This window comes from Epinephelus moara, chromosome 4 (assembly GCF_006386435.1).
Source record: "Epinephelus moara isolate mb chromosome 4, YSFRI_EMoa_1.0, whole genome shotgun sequence".
NCBI lineage: Eukaryota > Metazoa > Chordata > Actinopteri > Perciformes > Serranidae > Epinephelus > Epinephelus moara.
The window spans coordinates 8,334,171-8,351,148 of record NC_065509.1 but is presented as its reverse complement, the minus strand read 5'-3'; the positions used below and the strand labels follow the sequence as shown (position 1 = coordinate 8,351,148).

Sequence of the window (16,978 nt, the reverse complement as noted above, 5' to 3'; positions counted from 1 at the left end):
CCTTCCAGCTGTTGCTGCTTGTTCAGGCACGCTATGAGATCGCTGCTTGTTCTCGCAATATTTCGGCCAGGCTTTGGAAAGCAGAGCTAGATGGTAAACAAACATGGCAGCACACCGGTAAGGTAAGACAACACATTTACATGTTGTTTTCTATATGTTCTCTGACATTTATCCTAACGATATGAGGCGGTCTTTGTGGAAAAAAAGCTTGTTTAGTGGACTAACTTTGCACTTGAAGTATGCCCGTTCACTTACGTTTTAACAGGTCTGATGCTACTATGCGCCCCGGCTGTATCTAGGCTAACAGCTAANTACTATGCGCCCCGGCTGTATCTAGGCTAACAGCTAACATGCTAACTATTATTTTTATGTCACTAGTCACTTGAAACGAATTTAGGACGATAGGAGACGGGTTGAAATAAACCGAAATTTCCCTTTAAATCTGCATTCTGTCTAATGGCCAGCAGGGGGCGACTCCACTGGTTGCAAAAAGAAGTTTTAGTCTATGAGAAAAGTACCCTACTTCTAACTTTATTTTTTACCTCAGTAAACATTTACTTTGTGAGTTTATGGTGTCATTTTCTAGTTTTAAGTCTTCTTCGATGTAGCATGATGTTCATTTAGTAAATTATGGTTCTGTTTATTGAAAAATAGATGATGAAACAGGGTATGCTTTAGGGTGTGGCTAGCTTGTGACTGACAAGTCGCTACCATGGTGAGTTATCAGTAGTGTCCTCAGGTTTTCAGACACACCCCTTGCTCCTCCACAGCTTCTCGCTCTCATCCAAATATGGTCACTTTTGGCTCCAAAAAACCAAGATGGCCAAAACACAAAACTTGAGGCTTCACAATCACAAACCAGTGGCTGATCTCACAGTGTCTACTTCCAGTTCTTTTTTACAGTCTATGTTTAGATGGTTGGGAACAAGAAAAAAAAGACATGAAAGCTGTTACATATCCAGAATATCTATCAACCATCTCAGTTCTTGCTTTTGTTGAGAACAGCTTTATATTAGAGGTTAATATCCTCAGTCTGTGGCCTCAAGCTGCGGTTCACCTATCAATGTCATCCAGCTGGTTTTGATTGACAGGTAATTATATGGCGGTCACGTCCGGGCGCAGGGGATGAATTTATGTTGGGCAAGGACTCTGCAGCACAGATTGTTCCAGGTCTCCAACGTAAAGGGGATTTTCTCCAAATCACATTATTGCTATTGGTTAATAACACCAAGGACGAGCTATGAGCTACAGGCTTATACTGTAACCTTCTGTTATTGTGGGAGCCACGTGTGACCTTGCGTGCTGGCCAGATTGGCGTCCGTTTTTTTTTCATGTTATATCTTTTGGTACCGCGAAGGGTGAAGTGAGAGAGTCTGCAGCTGCTGCTGTGGGATAGGATATAGTTTAAGCAACTGTAAGCTCTCGGTGGTGTAATATCTTTTGATACACATCAGACTTGTAGTTGTACAAACATTATTTGGAGCTTGTCTGAAGGGAGAGATAATCCTATTGGTCAAGTTAAACCTCACTGGGTGGAGATATTTTTTTCTCTCTCCATGAAGTACATTTGGCTAAATCCCAGTGAGAAAGGGAAAAAAGGAGAAAGGTGGTAGTTATAAAGTGACAATATGTTCAGGTTGTGTTTACAGCTGGTTGCGCTGCTCCTAAGTAACCGAAAAAAATCAATTCATGCAGGTGTAAATACTGTGGTTCCTTCTTTCGATACATGGCTCCCATTTCAGAGAGCCAATTTTGGTTCATTATCCTCTGCATTCAGTTAATGAAATATGCAGATGGAGAGCAGCATAATGTACATGGGTTATTGAACACTGTGCAAATGATCTTAACCATTTATTTGGCAATGATATGAAAAAAATCTCTTTTAGGGTGCTTCATTCTGTTCTACAATGAGAATGACTCGGTTCACATGCACAAAATATTCATTTTTTTGCCCTTAATCCAAAAAAGACAATATACCAACTAAGCTGTGTAATGGCTAATGAAAATGAGTGCTCCACTAATACTCCTGTTTACAGGCAGCCATGCATACTCTGATTAACATGCCCCAACATGTTGTTTATTGTATATCAAAATGTAGAGAAGTAAAACAACTGGAGCCGCATCTCATTTTGCTTCTTTGCATCAAAAAATATTTTTTTTCAAAGTTTCCTATGGGTAGTTGACTTGTTGGACCATGTGAGCACAGCCTGTCTCTTTCATTCCTTCAACCACCTTCTTGAAAATGTTAGCGTTGTAACATTTGCAGATATATAAATACTTGTTGATATACAAGTCTTTCATAATGTTTAAAGGTAGGTGTGTTTCTTCCTCTGACCAGAAATGTGGGCACCACATTTCTACTCAGCCTTAGAAACTGTTGGCGAGTTAGTCTGTGGACAATGTATCCATGACAAACGCACAGAGCCGACTGTAAACAGGCAAGAGGCTGTGTGTTGCAAACTGCGGTAAATACCCCAACTGAGACACATATTCTGAATGAGCTGTATACATGTCCAAATAATGCTATTAAAACCCAAATAACACTGGCATATCCCACATGTCTTAATCGGAAAATGCTGTATTTGTAAAAAGGCCTAATTAAGAATTTTTAAAGGGAAGATGCTGTTTACATGACCCACATCAAATTCAGTTCATATTCTGAATAATAGTGGAAATTGGAAATTGGTACCCATTGTGTTTGATGCTGAACATAGTGCTGGGCCTGGCTATTGTTTAAAGAAATTATACAATACCAGTACCTTTAAAGTGATATTGATACCAATAGAATAGAATACTTCATTTCTGCAGAGAGGCACGCCAGCCTGCGCCTCTTTCCAGGCCTTCTCAGAGGAGCTTCGCAAGGTGTTCGGACCCGTTTCCCTGGGTCCTGATGCTACAGGGGGACTCATGAGTCAGAGGCAGGGGGAGCGGACAGTTTCAGACTATGCCATAGACTTCAGAACCCGGGCTCGCCTCAGTGACTGGAACGCTGCTGCCCAATGCGACGCCTTCCTCAACGGACTAGCTCCTTACGTTAAGGATGAGCTGGTCTCGTTCGACCTCCCTAGCTCCCTGGACGGGCTCATCGAGCTGACCACGAGGCTAGACAGACGGATACAGGCGAGGAGGAGGGAGCAACGCCACGAGGGAGGAGATCATCGGCTTTCCGCCCGTCAGCGTGGGTTTCCAGCCACCCCTGTCCTTTCCTCTGAACCCATGCATGGGGGGGCGGAGCCCATGCAGGTGGGGCGCACCAGCCTAACGCCGGAGGAGCGAGAGCGCCGACGCCGGGGAAATCTCTGCCTCTACTGTGGCCAGGCCGGCCATTTTGTCTCCCGGTGTCCAGTAAAAGGGAGGGCTCAGCAGTAAAAAGGGGCATTCTGCTGAGCCGGTCCCAGAACTCTGCCCCCAACCCAAGACCACTGTTTCACGTCCAGCTCCTGCTGGCAGGGGGGTCCCACACCCTCGCCACCTTCATCGACTCGGGGGCAGATGTCAACCTGATCGACGAGGAACTCGCCCGTCAGCTGGACATTGGTCAAGTTCCTCTCCCTCGTCCCATGCCGGCCAGCGCTCTGGATGGTCATCTTCTGGGGACCGTCACTCATCAAACCACCCCCATCTCGATGCTCCTGTCCGGCACACACCATGAGACCATCCGGTTTCATATCCTGAGGTCTCCCAACCTTCCCCTGATCCTCGGCTTCCCCTGGCTTCGCCGCCATAACCCCCATATAGACTGGTCTACGGGGTCCATCCTGGGATGGAGCCCCTCCTGTCAACAGATCTGCCTCAGACCGGCAGTTGCACCCACGCCGCCTGCCAGCTCTTGTTCCACCCCTGACCTCTCCATGGTGCCCCCTGACTACCACGATTTCCGGGAGGTGTTCAGCAAGGCGAGGGCCACCTCTCTGCCCCCTCATCGGCCCTACGACTGCGCCATCGACCTCCTTCCCGGCTCTGTTCCCCCCAAGGGTCGCCTCTACTCCCTGTCCGCACCTGAAAGGGAGGCCATGGAGACCTACATCAGTGATGCCTTGGCCGCCGGGATCATCCGACCCTCCTCGTCACCTGCTGGGGCGGGGTTCTTCTTCGTCGACAAGAAGGGTGGTTCCCTGAGGCCCTGCATCGACTACAGAGGGCTGAACGACATCACGGTAAAGAACCGCTATCCTCTCCCCCTCATCGCCTCAGCTTTCGAGCTGCTCCAAGGGGCCACCATCTACACCAAGTTGGACCTCCGCAACGCCTATCATCTGGTTCGGATCCGAGAAGGGGATGAGTGGAAGACAGCCTTCAACACCCCCACAGGACACTATGAATACCTGGTGATGCCTTTCGGGCTCACCAATGCCCCGGCTGTTTTCCAAGCCCTCATCAATGACGTACTAAGGGACATGCTCAACAAGTTTGTGTTCGTCTACCTAGATGATATCCTGATCTTCTCCCGGTCCAAGCAAGAACACATACATCACGTCCAGACGGTGCTGCAACGCCTGCTGGAGAACTCCCTGTTCGTCAAGGCTGAGAAGTGCGAGTTCCACGCCTCCTCTGTCTCCTTCCTGGGGTACATCATCGGCCAGGACCGCATGGAGATGGACCCCGCTAAGGTCTCAGCCGTCACCTCCTGGCCTGTCCCTGACTCTCGCAAGCAGTTGCAACGCTTCCTGGGGTTCGCCAACTTCTACAGGAGGTTCATCCGGGGCTACAGCACGGTGGCAGCACCTCTCACCGCCCTCACCTCCTCCAAGGTCCCCTTTCGATGGACTTCGGCCGCCGAGGAGGCGTTCCAGCACCTGAAGGGGCGATTCAGCTCAGCCCCCATTCTCCTGATCCCTGACCCCGAGAGACAGTTCGTAGTGGAGGTTGACGCTTCTGATGTGGGGGTGGGGGCCGTCCTCTCCCAGCGTTCTGCCGAGGACCAGAAACTACACCCCTGCGCTTTCTTCTCCAGGCGTCTGTCTCCAGCTGAGAGGAGTTATGACATCGGTAATCGAGAACTGTTGGCGGTGAAGCTGGCGTTGGAGGAGTGGCGCCATTGGTTGGAGGGAACCAAGACCCCCTTCCTCGTCTGGACCGATCACAAGAACCTGGAGTACATCCGCTCGGCCAAAAGACTGAACTCTCGTCAGGCCCGGTGGGCTCTGTTCTTTGCCAGATTCAGCTTCACCCTCTCCTACCGGCCAGGCTCCCGCAACGTTAAACCTGACGCCCTGTCCCGACAGTTCATGGTCGGGGAAGAGGGCCCCTCCAGTCCAGACAACATCCTCCCCGCTTCCCGTCTGGTGGCCGCTCTCACCTGGGAGGTGGAGGAGCGGGTAAGAGCTGCTTTGGAGGACCAGCCGGGGCCCAGCTCCTGCCCCCAAGACCGCCTATTCGTCCCTCAGGAGTTGAGGTCTGAGGTTCTGCAATGGGTCCACGGTTCCCGACTCACCTGTCATCCTGGAATTCATCGAACCAAGGAGGTTCTGCAACGGCGGTTCTGGTGGGCCACCTTGGATGATGACACCAGAGACTTTGTTAACGCGTGCCCAGTCTGTAACCAGAACAAGGCCCTGCGACGGGCCCCCGCCGGTCACCTGCACCCTCTGCCTGTGCCTCATCGACCCTGGTCCCACATCTCATTAGACTTCGTCACCGGGCTGCCGCTGTCAGGAGTCTACACCACCATTCTGACAGTAGTAGACCGGTTCACCAAGATGGCTCATTTCGTGCCCCTGCCCAAGCTCCCTTCGGCCAAGGAGACTGCTGAGCTGGTCTTGCAGCACGTGTTCCGGCTCCACGGCCTCCCGTCCGACGTGGTCTCCGACCGAGGCCCCCAGTTCACCTCTGCATTCTGGAGAGAATTCTGCCGCCTCCTGGGAGCCTCCACCAGCCTGTCCTCTGGGTTTCATCCCCAATCCAACGGCCAGTCCGAGAGGATGAATCAGGAGATGGAGACGGCGCTCCGCTGCATGGCTTCCAAGCACCCTGCCTCCTGGTCCACACAACTGCTGTGGGTGGAATACGCCCACAATACCCTCATCAGCTCCGCCACTGGGCTCTCTCCATTCCAGTGCGCTTATGGCTACCAGCCTCCCCTGTTTCCTGCCCAGGAGAAGGAAACCGTCTGCCCGTCAGTGGAGGCCTTCATCCGCCGCTGCCGTCGGACCTGGACACAGGCCAGGACCGCTCTCCTACGGGCCATAGATCGTTATTCGACAGCCGCCAACCGCCGCCGCTCCCAGGCCCCCCCTTACCAGGTGGGACAGAAAGTGTGGCTGTCAACCCGGGACCTTCCTCTGAGGGTGGAGTCGAAGAAATTGGCTCCCAAGTTTATTGGACCATTCCCCATTGAGAAGGTTGTAAACCCAGTGGCTGTTCGGCTCAAGCTGCCCCGCACCATGCGGATTCATCCCACCTTCCATGTCTCCAGGATTAAGCCGTTCCGGGAGAGTCCCCTGCAGCCTGCCTCCCAGCCACCTCCACCTCCTCGCATCATTGACGGGGCCCCTGCTTACACGGTGCACCGCCTGCTGCGCTCTCGTCGTCGTGGGAGGGGTCTGCAATACCTCGCCGACTGGGAGGGGTACGGCCCGGAAGAGCGGTCATGGGTTCCGGCCCGTCAGATCCTGGATGCGCGACTCATTGAGGAGTTCCATCGCCAACACCCTGACCAGCCCTCCAACATCGCCTCGGCACGAGGGGGTCGCAACACCGACCCTCAGTCCCCTCTTGCACCTGAGACATCTGGGTCTGAGGAGGAAGACGGGGGGTCAGTCTCTGAAGAGGACGAGGAGGCTGGGACGGAGGCCTCAGAAGAATTTTAGCCCTCCTCCGGGCCCCCTCCACCCACCCGGCTCCTCTAGAACTGTTTGGGACGTCAGGGGCCGTCCCTTGAGGGGGGGGTTCTGTCACAGTCCCTGTCTCTCATTCCCCTCCTGTCACTCTGCTGCAGTGATTTTCCACTCTCCCTCCCTCTGCTCCACTCTACCTGCCAGCCACGCCCACCTTATCAGCCCAACTCTGCTCACCTGCCTACACAGCTGCAGCTCATCATAATCAGCCCTGCATATAAGCCTCTCCAGCACTCTCACTCGTTGCCAGATTGTTCTTCAGCGTCATGCGAGACTTTCCAGCGTTCATCTCCTGTCTGATCTCCTGTTGCCGACTCTGCCTGTTCCCGACCTGCTCTCCTCGTCTGCCTCCCGGTAAACTCACCTGCCTTCTGTCCCTGACCTCGTGCTCTGCCTCAGTGTTTCTGGTATCTGACTGCTCGGCTGGTAACGACTCCTCCGCCTGGCCCCGTTTATCCTCCTGCCTGCTCCCCATCGGTGCCTCTGCCTTCGCGGACTGCTCATCTGGCTACGACCCCCCCGCCTGCCTCCGATCGCTCCTCTGCTCTCTCCCCGTCGGCACCTCCGCACGTGCAGCCGGCTCTTCGGGCCACGGAGCTTCCTCCTCGTCGTCATCGGCTGAAGTAAGCTACTTCTCTTCCCCTCACACCAAAAGAGAACTGAACTGTTTGGAGCCGGGGGCTAAGGAGCTTCCCCTCGGTTCCACGGCCGACTCCGGCCGCGTCTCTTCCCCTTGTCTGAGCCCCAGAGACTGTGTGAGGGCTTTCAGCCCGAAGAACGAACTTTATTCTGTGTTTATTCAGTCTGCTCCGTACCTTGTTTGCTGTGGTGAAAATAAAGGTCATTACCAACTGTTCCTGAGCACCTGTGTACTGCATTTGGGTCCATACCACACCCCTCTCAATTTCATTTGTTTTTTTCTACTTCATATGATGCCCATCATGTGAATAGAAGCATTCAGTTGCGTAAAATGCCTCTAGATGCCACAGGTGTGTAGTACAGCCATACATTCTTGCGTTTTCATGGCATCTCAGCATGCTTAACTGCCAACTCTGACAAATACACTGAGCTTGACTTCACCACACCCCAGACTTGGTTTTAGCTGCTGCAGCATTGGGTCAATCACACGTGGCATTAAAGGGAAACTTGTGTATTTTTGAACCTGGACCCTATTTTCACACGTTTTGTGTCCAAGTGACTATTGGAGACAACAGTTTTTGAAACTGGTTCAGTTGTGAGACCACTACCACTGCAGTGGCGAAACAGGCTCCAATGTGATCCCTACCGACAATTGCTCACCGTCAATTTACATCCATTAAAAGTGCTACAGAGAAATTAAACCGATTTTGCTGTTTGATTTCACGGATCTGGTCTGCTTGTAAGTGTGTGCAACCAGGTCTCACTCAAGGAGAAGTCTTGTTCTGAAATCTCTTAAACTTTTCCACATTGTCGAAATTGGCCAAGTATTTAGCGTGGTTTCTAAAAGATTCCATGCTCAGCTTTTAGATAACACAACAAACTCTTCCTGACACTTCTTCCCCCAATTCTTACGACCATTTCCACTACTGTCTTCCTGCAACAAATTACCTTACCTGAGATTTCAGAATGAGACCTCTCCTTAAGTGAGACTTGGTCAAAATAACAAACAGACACACTAAGAGTCAGGAAAAATGTTTCATTTTGCTGCAGGATCCTTTTCCTGGTGTTGTCAGACACTTCTAATAATAATCTGAGCCTGAACAAGAACAAGCACTTTTAGTGGATGTACATTGACAGTGCACAATTGCCCATAGGGATTACATTGTAGCCTGTTTTGTTGCTGCAGCTAGAGCAGTGTCTCTCAGTACAGGACCAATTTCAAAAAACGTTGTCTTCAATATTCACTTAGGCGAGAAAACATGGGAAGAAAGGATCCAAGTTGAAAAATACTGAAGTTTCCCTTTAAATCCAAGAATGCTTGCTGTGATTGGCTGCGAGCAAAACCATACAATCATACTTTTTTTTCTGGATCTGGGTACAAGAAGAATCAAATGCAGTAATTGTTTTACTGGAAAAGTTTCAGTACTACTTGGCACTGGTTTGTTTTGGTTGTTACCTTAAAGCTTTCAAGTACCAATGCACAGCCTCAGCTAAACATACTGATCTGTGGGGGAAACAGCAGTTTCATAGGCAGAAAGATATTTAGTCTTACATGTAAATCTTTTTTTTTTTACAAATTAGATATTAGTTTTTTTTACTCAAGTTGAACTGCAGTGACCTCCAACTCTCATTTGGGTTTCGAGGTCATATGTTTGAAATTGTTCTGTTTTTGACACCCTTAAAGGCATCACCACCGTCCTGACCATGACAACACTCAGCATCAGCGCTCGCCACTCCCTTCCCAAGGTGTCGTACGCCACTGCAATGGACTGGTTCATCGCTGTCTGTTTCGCCTTCGTCTTCTCTGCCCTCATTGAGTTTGCCGCCGTAAACTACTTCACCAACGCGCAGATCGAGCGGGCCAAAAAGAAGCCGGCCAAATGTCCCCCGGTGCCCCAAACCACGCCTGTCAAGGTCAAGGACACAGAGGAAGTGCTGCAGGTGATTTTTTCTTTCCCTCAAAGTGGCCGTGGCAAATAGTCTGATAGCACTTAACTTGAAGGAGCACTTACACAGCATGTCCCTTATTATGTGCTTACTGTATCTGGCCTTTAGCCTAGACTGTTGAACGGCCAGGAGTGGGCCTGCCTGAGGATCGTCAGCTGTGCTCCTGCTCATAAGAACTGAGAGGAGCTGAACTGTAGAGAAAACAGGAGGAATCTGATCCCAGGATATGAGTTTAGACTTCCATATATCACCAGAACCAGTCTGTATCTGGCTGTTAAATTGAACTGAGATGAAAGATTATGAAAGTTTTATCACCTTTAGCTCCACAAATCTGAACATAATGAATCCTAGGTTTCTGTTTTATAACTGAGAATGTAGCTCAGGTGGTTCCACGTCAATCAACAAAAAGAGCACTAGACTTTAAAGGAATACCTCACCCCCATCAACATGCATTTGTATATCAAATGCTCATCCCATGTTACACTGAATTTGAGTGGAAAACTTTTTTTCTTGCTTTCTTCTTCTTCTTCAAGTGAACAAAGAATAAAAGAAAATTGAGAGATTTCTTGATGAATTTAAGTCATAGGGGTCCGCATTAAACAACAGCAAAACTTAATCAAAACATCTGTTAACAAACTCTCACAAAACTCATGCAGTGTAATCCAATTTTACCCAGTTGTATGCTCTTCCAAGCCAGACTTAATTGACAAAAACAGTAATTTTATGTTGCTGAACATGGACGCTGCTGGTCTACCTCTGCCTCAATCAGTTAGTTTGTGTTTGTTTTGTTTGACTTTGGTGTTTTAAAGGGTTATTTTGGATTCACTAAAGTCACACAATAACAAACACACTACCAGTCGAGGCAGCAGTAGACCAACAGGACCCATGTTCAGTGAGGTAAAATTAGTTTTTTTCAGTGGAGTCTGGCTTTGAGGAGGGCATAGATAAGTCTCACTTTCAGTTCAGTCCCCAGTCAGAAAAGGCTGTCTGTTTGTGAAGTACTAAGCATATGATCGGATCAACAGGTGTATAGTTTTGCTGTTGTTAAATGCGGACCCCTATGACTTCAAGTCATCAAGAATTTTCTCCGCCTTAGAATTCTTTGTTCACTGTGGAGGCATGTAAAAAAAATATTTAAGAGTCCAACATAACACAGGGTGAGGAAATAACATACAAATGATGAGTTGGGGGATGAAGTATTTGTTAAATTAACTGGTGGTGACACACACAACCACTGCTTCTTTCACCTGATTACACAGATAATTGCTCTGTCAACCACGGCTCGCCATGTTGAAACAACTGCTTGTTAAATGTGGTAAATCAGGTGGACAATAAAATGGCACACTTAAAATATCCCATACATGTGTTACCCCAAAGATCAGCCTGGACTGATTAAGCTTTTATTCAGCCTTAAATTTAGCAATTGATTTGTCGACTCTGATTTAGAGAAGACAGAAAAATGTGTGAGAAAAAAAAGCAGGATCTGAAGCATTTTCACAGCACAGATTTTTATGGCCAAATGTGAGGTGTTTCTCAATCACGGTGTTTGCTGCGGAACCTTTATTTTGAAATCTTACATGAATAAATTGGCATAATCTCCTATTTCTGTCTCACTAGTTGAAACAAATTACATTGACACCATGGCAGCTGACATATGGATTGAATCAGAATTCATGAATATGCCATGAAGCTATTTTAGAGCTCAGAGTCAGATATGATGAATGTGTTACAAATCAGTGTCCATGTAAGTGTAGCAATGTATTTATGGTGCTGTTTAAACACTGTATTAAAGATGGGATGGGAAAAGAAAGAAGGAAGTGCATATTTCTTAGACTTCATGTTCTTCTAAAGAGATAACAGTGAATATATAGACCTACTGTTAACTGATCACTGAAGCTGACACAACCCAGCAATGCATATGTCAGTTTTACACTAACTACTTTAAGTTGCCCCCTCCAGTCCAAATCCCAGTGTGGCGTAATCATGCCTGAATGCAGTATAGTGACAACGGCACTTCAGTGGATTAGTAGGTTGCCACGGCAACGCAGCCCGGGTACATCTGTATAGGTTTCAGAAAGGCTCTGGCACTGGGGGAAAGAATTAATACTCTTTTCCTCGAGAGCGGGTCCTGTTGGCGCCAGGCAAAGGGCTTGGCACGAGGGGCAGGGTGTGTTGACGGTTCCAGCTCCTCAGCCCTTGACCTCCTCCATGATGAAAAGCAAACTCCGCTATCCACACACACACTTCCTCTGCTGCACGCGGGACACAATAACACTGGATCCTTTCAGTTTCAGGGGGGGTGGATTATTGCTGCAAATGCCTTAGTACCAGCATCACACTCTCCCTGCTTGAAAACATCAACTCTCAAAGGATAAGCTCCTTTGACGCTACACTGCATTACCGCCCCGATGAAGTGCTACCTACTTTCTGTCTTAAGCTTGTGTGAAATGAGTGAAATCCGCGGTAAGTGACATCTGTATTGCACACGCTCTATCGTCTGTTTCCAGATGAAGGCCATCTGTGTCAGGGGGATGTAATCAGATCAATATGACGAGGTTTACGATGCCCGGCCCGCTTCCCAGAGAGGAAAAAGCATGTGAGCTTTACCTTGCCTGCAAACTACTTCAAACGTGAGGCAGACAGGAGGAATGTGATTATTCACACTACAAATCCTCATACTGTTTCCCCCCATATGTGGGTCCACATTTTAACAAAACATGCTTTATTTATTTTATAACTCACTCAGAACAGAACTTCAACTTGATACAAACATTATTATCACGTATTAAATAGGCATATTTATCAGTTTGTTACATATTCTTGGCAGATATTTTAATATCTTTGACTTTAATTAAACAGGAGATAAATGCCTCTGAAACACCCTTCAGACCATGATGTCACACTCCAAACTTAGTCAAGTCGACAGCTCATTATGAATTAGGTGGACTATAATATAGACCCTGGCTGATACTGGATTTTGAGACAATATTAATATTTGACATGTTAAATATCTGATAACTTTATATTGACCAACATTCATTTCATACACATATAACACATAACATAAATAATAATTTATAAAAAGGATTCTTTAAATTTGCTAAATAAAGTGTGTTAACAAGATACTGAACAGGACACTTAACAATAGAAAAATAAACCTGCCAGTGCTCTTTTGTTGGCAAACTTTTGTAACAGTGTCAGTTCTGTAATGCAGCTGACTGTTCACTCAGCTCTACTCCGCTTAGTTACTGTTGCTATGCCTGTCAAGCTTTTCATTGTCCAACCTGAATGCCGGAGTAAATGTTGTCATTGTACGTCACTGTAAGCCACAGATATGTTAATTTTGTACATCTCATATGTTGCAGAAATGTTGAAGCTTTGCGTTTCTTTACATTTCAATTTTCAATTTTATGTTGTGACAATACTGTGCTGTGATTATGTTTAAACATAACACCTGGTTAGGATTAGAAAAATAGGTCATGTTATGGCCTAAAATACCCACTTTTGTCACTACTAACACAGCTGGAAATGTCCCGAACTCTTGTTAAAAATTCTCACTTTTGTTGGTCTTGAACAGGGGTTTGCTGTTGTCTGCTGGTTGGCAGCTGTCTTGTCTTGGTGTCATGCCACCCAATCTCCCATCCTCCCCCTGATGCGAATTAAATCTCATATGCATGTAATCTGAACTATGTCATAAGTATGAAACGTACAAATGTAACATATCCTTTAATTGCAGAAACATACGATGCCAACATTTTCTTCTAGTGACTGGGCTGCATTCCCACAGAGCACATATGCAGCTCTGGCACATCTATGACATACCATTCATAGTAATTTTATAAAACAATGCGTTCATCAAAGAGAAAGCTGTTAACATTGGCTTCAACTCGGAAATAGCAGCATTCATGACCAGTGTCCACATTGTGGGGAAATATTACTGCTACCATGAACCCCCAACTCCCTCACATTCAAACTGTTAACTTACTAAATGTAGTTTGTTAATGATGCGCTAACCCTTGATACAGGGTACTATAGGTAATAAAGCTAATTAGCTAGACATAGACTGAATCACAGTGTTTGTTTATAATAAGGTTGAGCAGAATACTCGGATTAAACAAGTACAGATAATGTCCTTCTTACAAATGCGAGTACCAAACAAGTAAAATGTATCAGTATCTGTACTTGTGATAAAGGGAAACACTCATTTGGGTAACTGTGTTTAATCTCTTTCCCTAGTGATCAAATCGATATGAAGCTTAATTCTGAGACTGTTCTACAAATAGTTTTCTAATAAGTATGCAGCAACTTATAATCAACCCATATCAATTTCGGGCTTAAAATAACAACTTCACACATCTGAGTACAGATCCCGATAATTTTGTAAATTAAACAGATACAGACACAGGTACAGATAATCATGTACTTGCTCATCCCTAGTTTATAATAACTTCCAGGTAGAAATTCCCTGCATCACGTGTATAAAAGGAAATGGTTCTGAGTAAACGCTGCCCAGACTGGTTAGTTTATAGCCACCAAAAAAAATCCCACCTAAAAATTCACTATCAATTTAATGGTATGCTCTATTAAGGATATTCTAACCACTTTACCTCGCTGTCCAGGGGCATAAATATAATAATAATGATAATAATAATACTACTACTACTACTACTAATAATAATAATACATTTTATTTAAAAAGGTGGCTTTCAAAACACCCAAGGTCACTGTACAGAGCATAAAATAACATACAGAGCAACACACACACACACACACACACACACACACACACACACAGGCACCCTTTTCATACATGTATATATACATATATGAAAAGGGTGCCATGTTTATTTTATGTATGCCCCCAAAAGGGCAAACCCAACTGCATCATGGTTTTCTTTTTCTCTTCCTTTTTTATTCTTTTTAAATAGTCAGTAGCTATCTAAAACAAAATTATGCACTTTTTCTAAGTGAACTATAAAATCTATTTATGTACCATAAAAAACTATTCAATTAAATGATTCTTTTCCTACTTACTTTGACAACACATGGACAATAGCATGCATTAGGACCCATCAAAATAGTGTACACTGGGGCTCATCGTAACTTCCTGCCACTGTTGCTGTCGCCTTGTCCAATAGGAAACTGAAACCGTTATCTCAAAGCCACCAGACTCCACTAACAAAAACAGTAATTTTACTTTGCAGAACACAGGAGTTGCAGGTCTTCCTGCTGCCTCGACTGGTTAGCGTGTAAGGTGAAGTAGAGAAAATATTCCAAATATAATGTACATTTAAACTGATATTTATTCAGTGCACCCATCCACTGCAGTACATTGCTTAGCTTTCATGTTCGTAGATTTGGTTTGTCAAAGATGCTAGCAAAGCAACACAATACATAAAATAACCACAACAGAAACATCAGATAGGTTGGACCACCATGTTCTAATAAATATCTTTAAACATTAGTTACAGCTGAAAATGGCAACAGAAATAAACAAATTTGCTGATTTGACTTATGTCTGCAGTTGAAATCAATTGCCAGTTGTCTACCCAGAAGTGACTGTTGTTAATGGTGCAACGTCATGGTGATTCACTCTATACTGATTACTGTAGCCCCATGCATGCACACCAATTACATGTTGTGTTCATTCCAAAGCTTTACAGATCTGCTGTGCCTAGTTACAGTTGCCAAACTGAGCAGTCAGTTTCTTACTTATTGGCCAACATATGTTCCAATACCAATACAGCCGTGATTAGCTGAAATGGCCGATAATATTGGCTGGAGGGTTAATTGATCAGGTTCTACTGTTGAACATTCACACCCCAGTTGTTAATGAGCTTAAACACAAGGAACACTTTTTTAAATACCAATATCTGTAAACTTCTACATCAGTGCACCTCCAATACACAGATAATTTATTGTTGTTTTTTTCCTCTGTCTCTGCAGAATCCTGATAGCAATGGTAACCTGAGAAAACGGATGAATTATATCTCCCACCAAGAGTCCAGCAGTCACCAGAGAGCTCAGTCCACCACCAACATCTCAGGAGTGGGCAGAGCGAGACCGCTGCGACCTCTAGCCAGCGGAGCCAACGGCAGCTCGTCCACCCTGTCCCGCTCCAGCCCCAAGTCTGAGAGCCTCCTCAGCGTGGCCTCATCTTCTGCCCAGCTGGTGAAGAGTACGCCCCAGGCTGCTGCTTCCACACCAGACGTGATGGCGGGGACGCCGTGCAAGCAGAACGCCAGCTCCTCGTCTCTGCAGCATCTGCTGGGGCCCAAGCTGGAACGCATCCAGATGATGGGGAACAAACTGGAGCTAAAGCAGACGCCGTGCTCCCAGCCCACCACTGCTGGTATGGGCGGAACCAGCAAAATTGACAAGTATGCACGGATCCTGTTCCCAGTGTCTTTCGGGGCTTTTAATATGGTCTACTGGGTGGTTTACTTATCAAAGGACACGATGGTGGATAAAGGTGGCTAGACTTTGCTCTGGCAACGAGAGCAAAGATCTATTTCTTTCAACAGATGGAAAGCAAATATGGATTATGGGAGTTTGCAAACAATAAGAGGAAACTATTGTTCTTGCCAAACAGATAAACAAAATGTGCTCGCCAAGCACTTCCGTATCCTGGAGAGCACATTTATTCGTTTCTTCCTAAGGTCCTCGAAGAGCAAGCATGGGAACAAATCAACCAAATTAGAAATATCTGACTCAACATAAGAAAGAACACCTGCACACTGGAATATGCTACTGTCCTCTTTATATCGTGCTACGTCTGACTGTAAAGGTCTGCATCATTGGCTTCAACTGCCTCATGATCCCTTTTGGCCTGCAGTCAAGATAAAGCATTGGGATTTTTTCATTTTCCTATTTTTGTACCCTGCACCTGGCAAGAAGTTCAGATGTATACACCACCGTCCTCAAATGAACTACACCTACACTATGTAAATATATGAATTTAATAGGATAAACTGATTTATATTTAATGAATACAGTGTACTTTCATTTGAATAATAAGACTTGTTGCTTTGGTGCCAGCAGGCTAGATGATGCAAAGTTGAATTACCTGAGAAAACAAATGGACTCTGGCAGTAGTGGTGTTCTTGGATTTTCACTTTAGACAAAAAAGCATTATTTCCTGAATACAGGCCAGATAACTAAACAACATAGATAGGTTTTGATCAGAATCAAAGTCCTCAAGCCAGGCTGAGTGGAGCTTTGGCTGGGACTACATCAGCCCTGAAAAGCCTCTCTTGTACAGTACCTACTTGCAAAGCATCTTTCTTATACAAGATGGATTTACTAATCTGGAAATACTGAAATACTGAAGATGAAATTTGGGGATCAGTCGAGTAGAAAGCAGTAAAGACAAGTTATTAATTCATGTAACAGTAGGATTTAAGCTTCTTTCCAGCCACAATGGGTTGCCAAATAGTAGACAAAGATTGTGCAAGTGATTAAAATACAGTCCTAGCATGAGGGAACAGAAACGAAAGCTATTCGCCAGCAGGTCACTGCAGCAATAAAATAGTGAGTTGGTTGTTTGTTTAGGGACA

At 46.0% G+C, this 16,978-nt stretch overlaps 1 protein-coding gene across 1 annotated transcript in view; it reads left to right on the top strand.

The window, feature by feature from the left end:
- Window positions 1-15,902, top strand: part of gabra4 (gamma-aminobutyric acid type A receptor subunit alpha4) — a 38,029-nt gene extending 22,127 nt beyond the window's left edge. Inside the window, exons 8-9 of the mRNA XM_050042925.1 lie at window positions 9,160-9,416; window positions 15,369-15,902. Coding sequence (XP_049898882.1) covers window positions 9,160-9,416; window positions 15,369-15,902 — 791 coding nt within the window. The remainder of the gene's footprint in view (window positions 1-9,159; window positions 9,417-15,368) is intronic.
- Window positions 15,903-16,978: the final 1,076 nt, after the last annotated feature.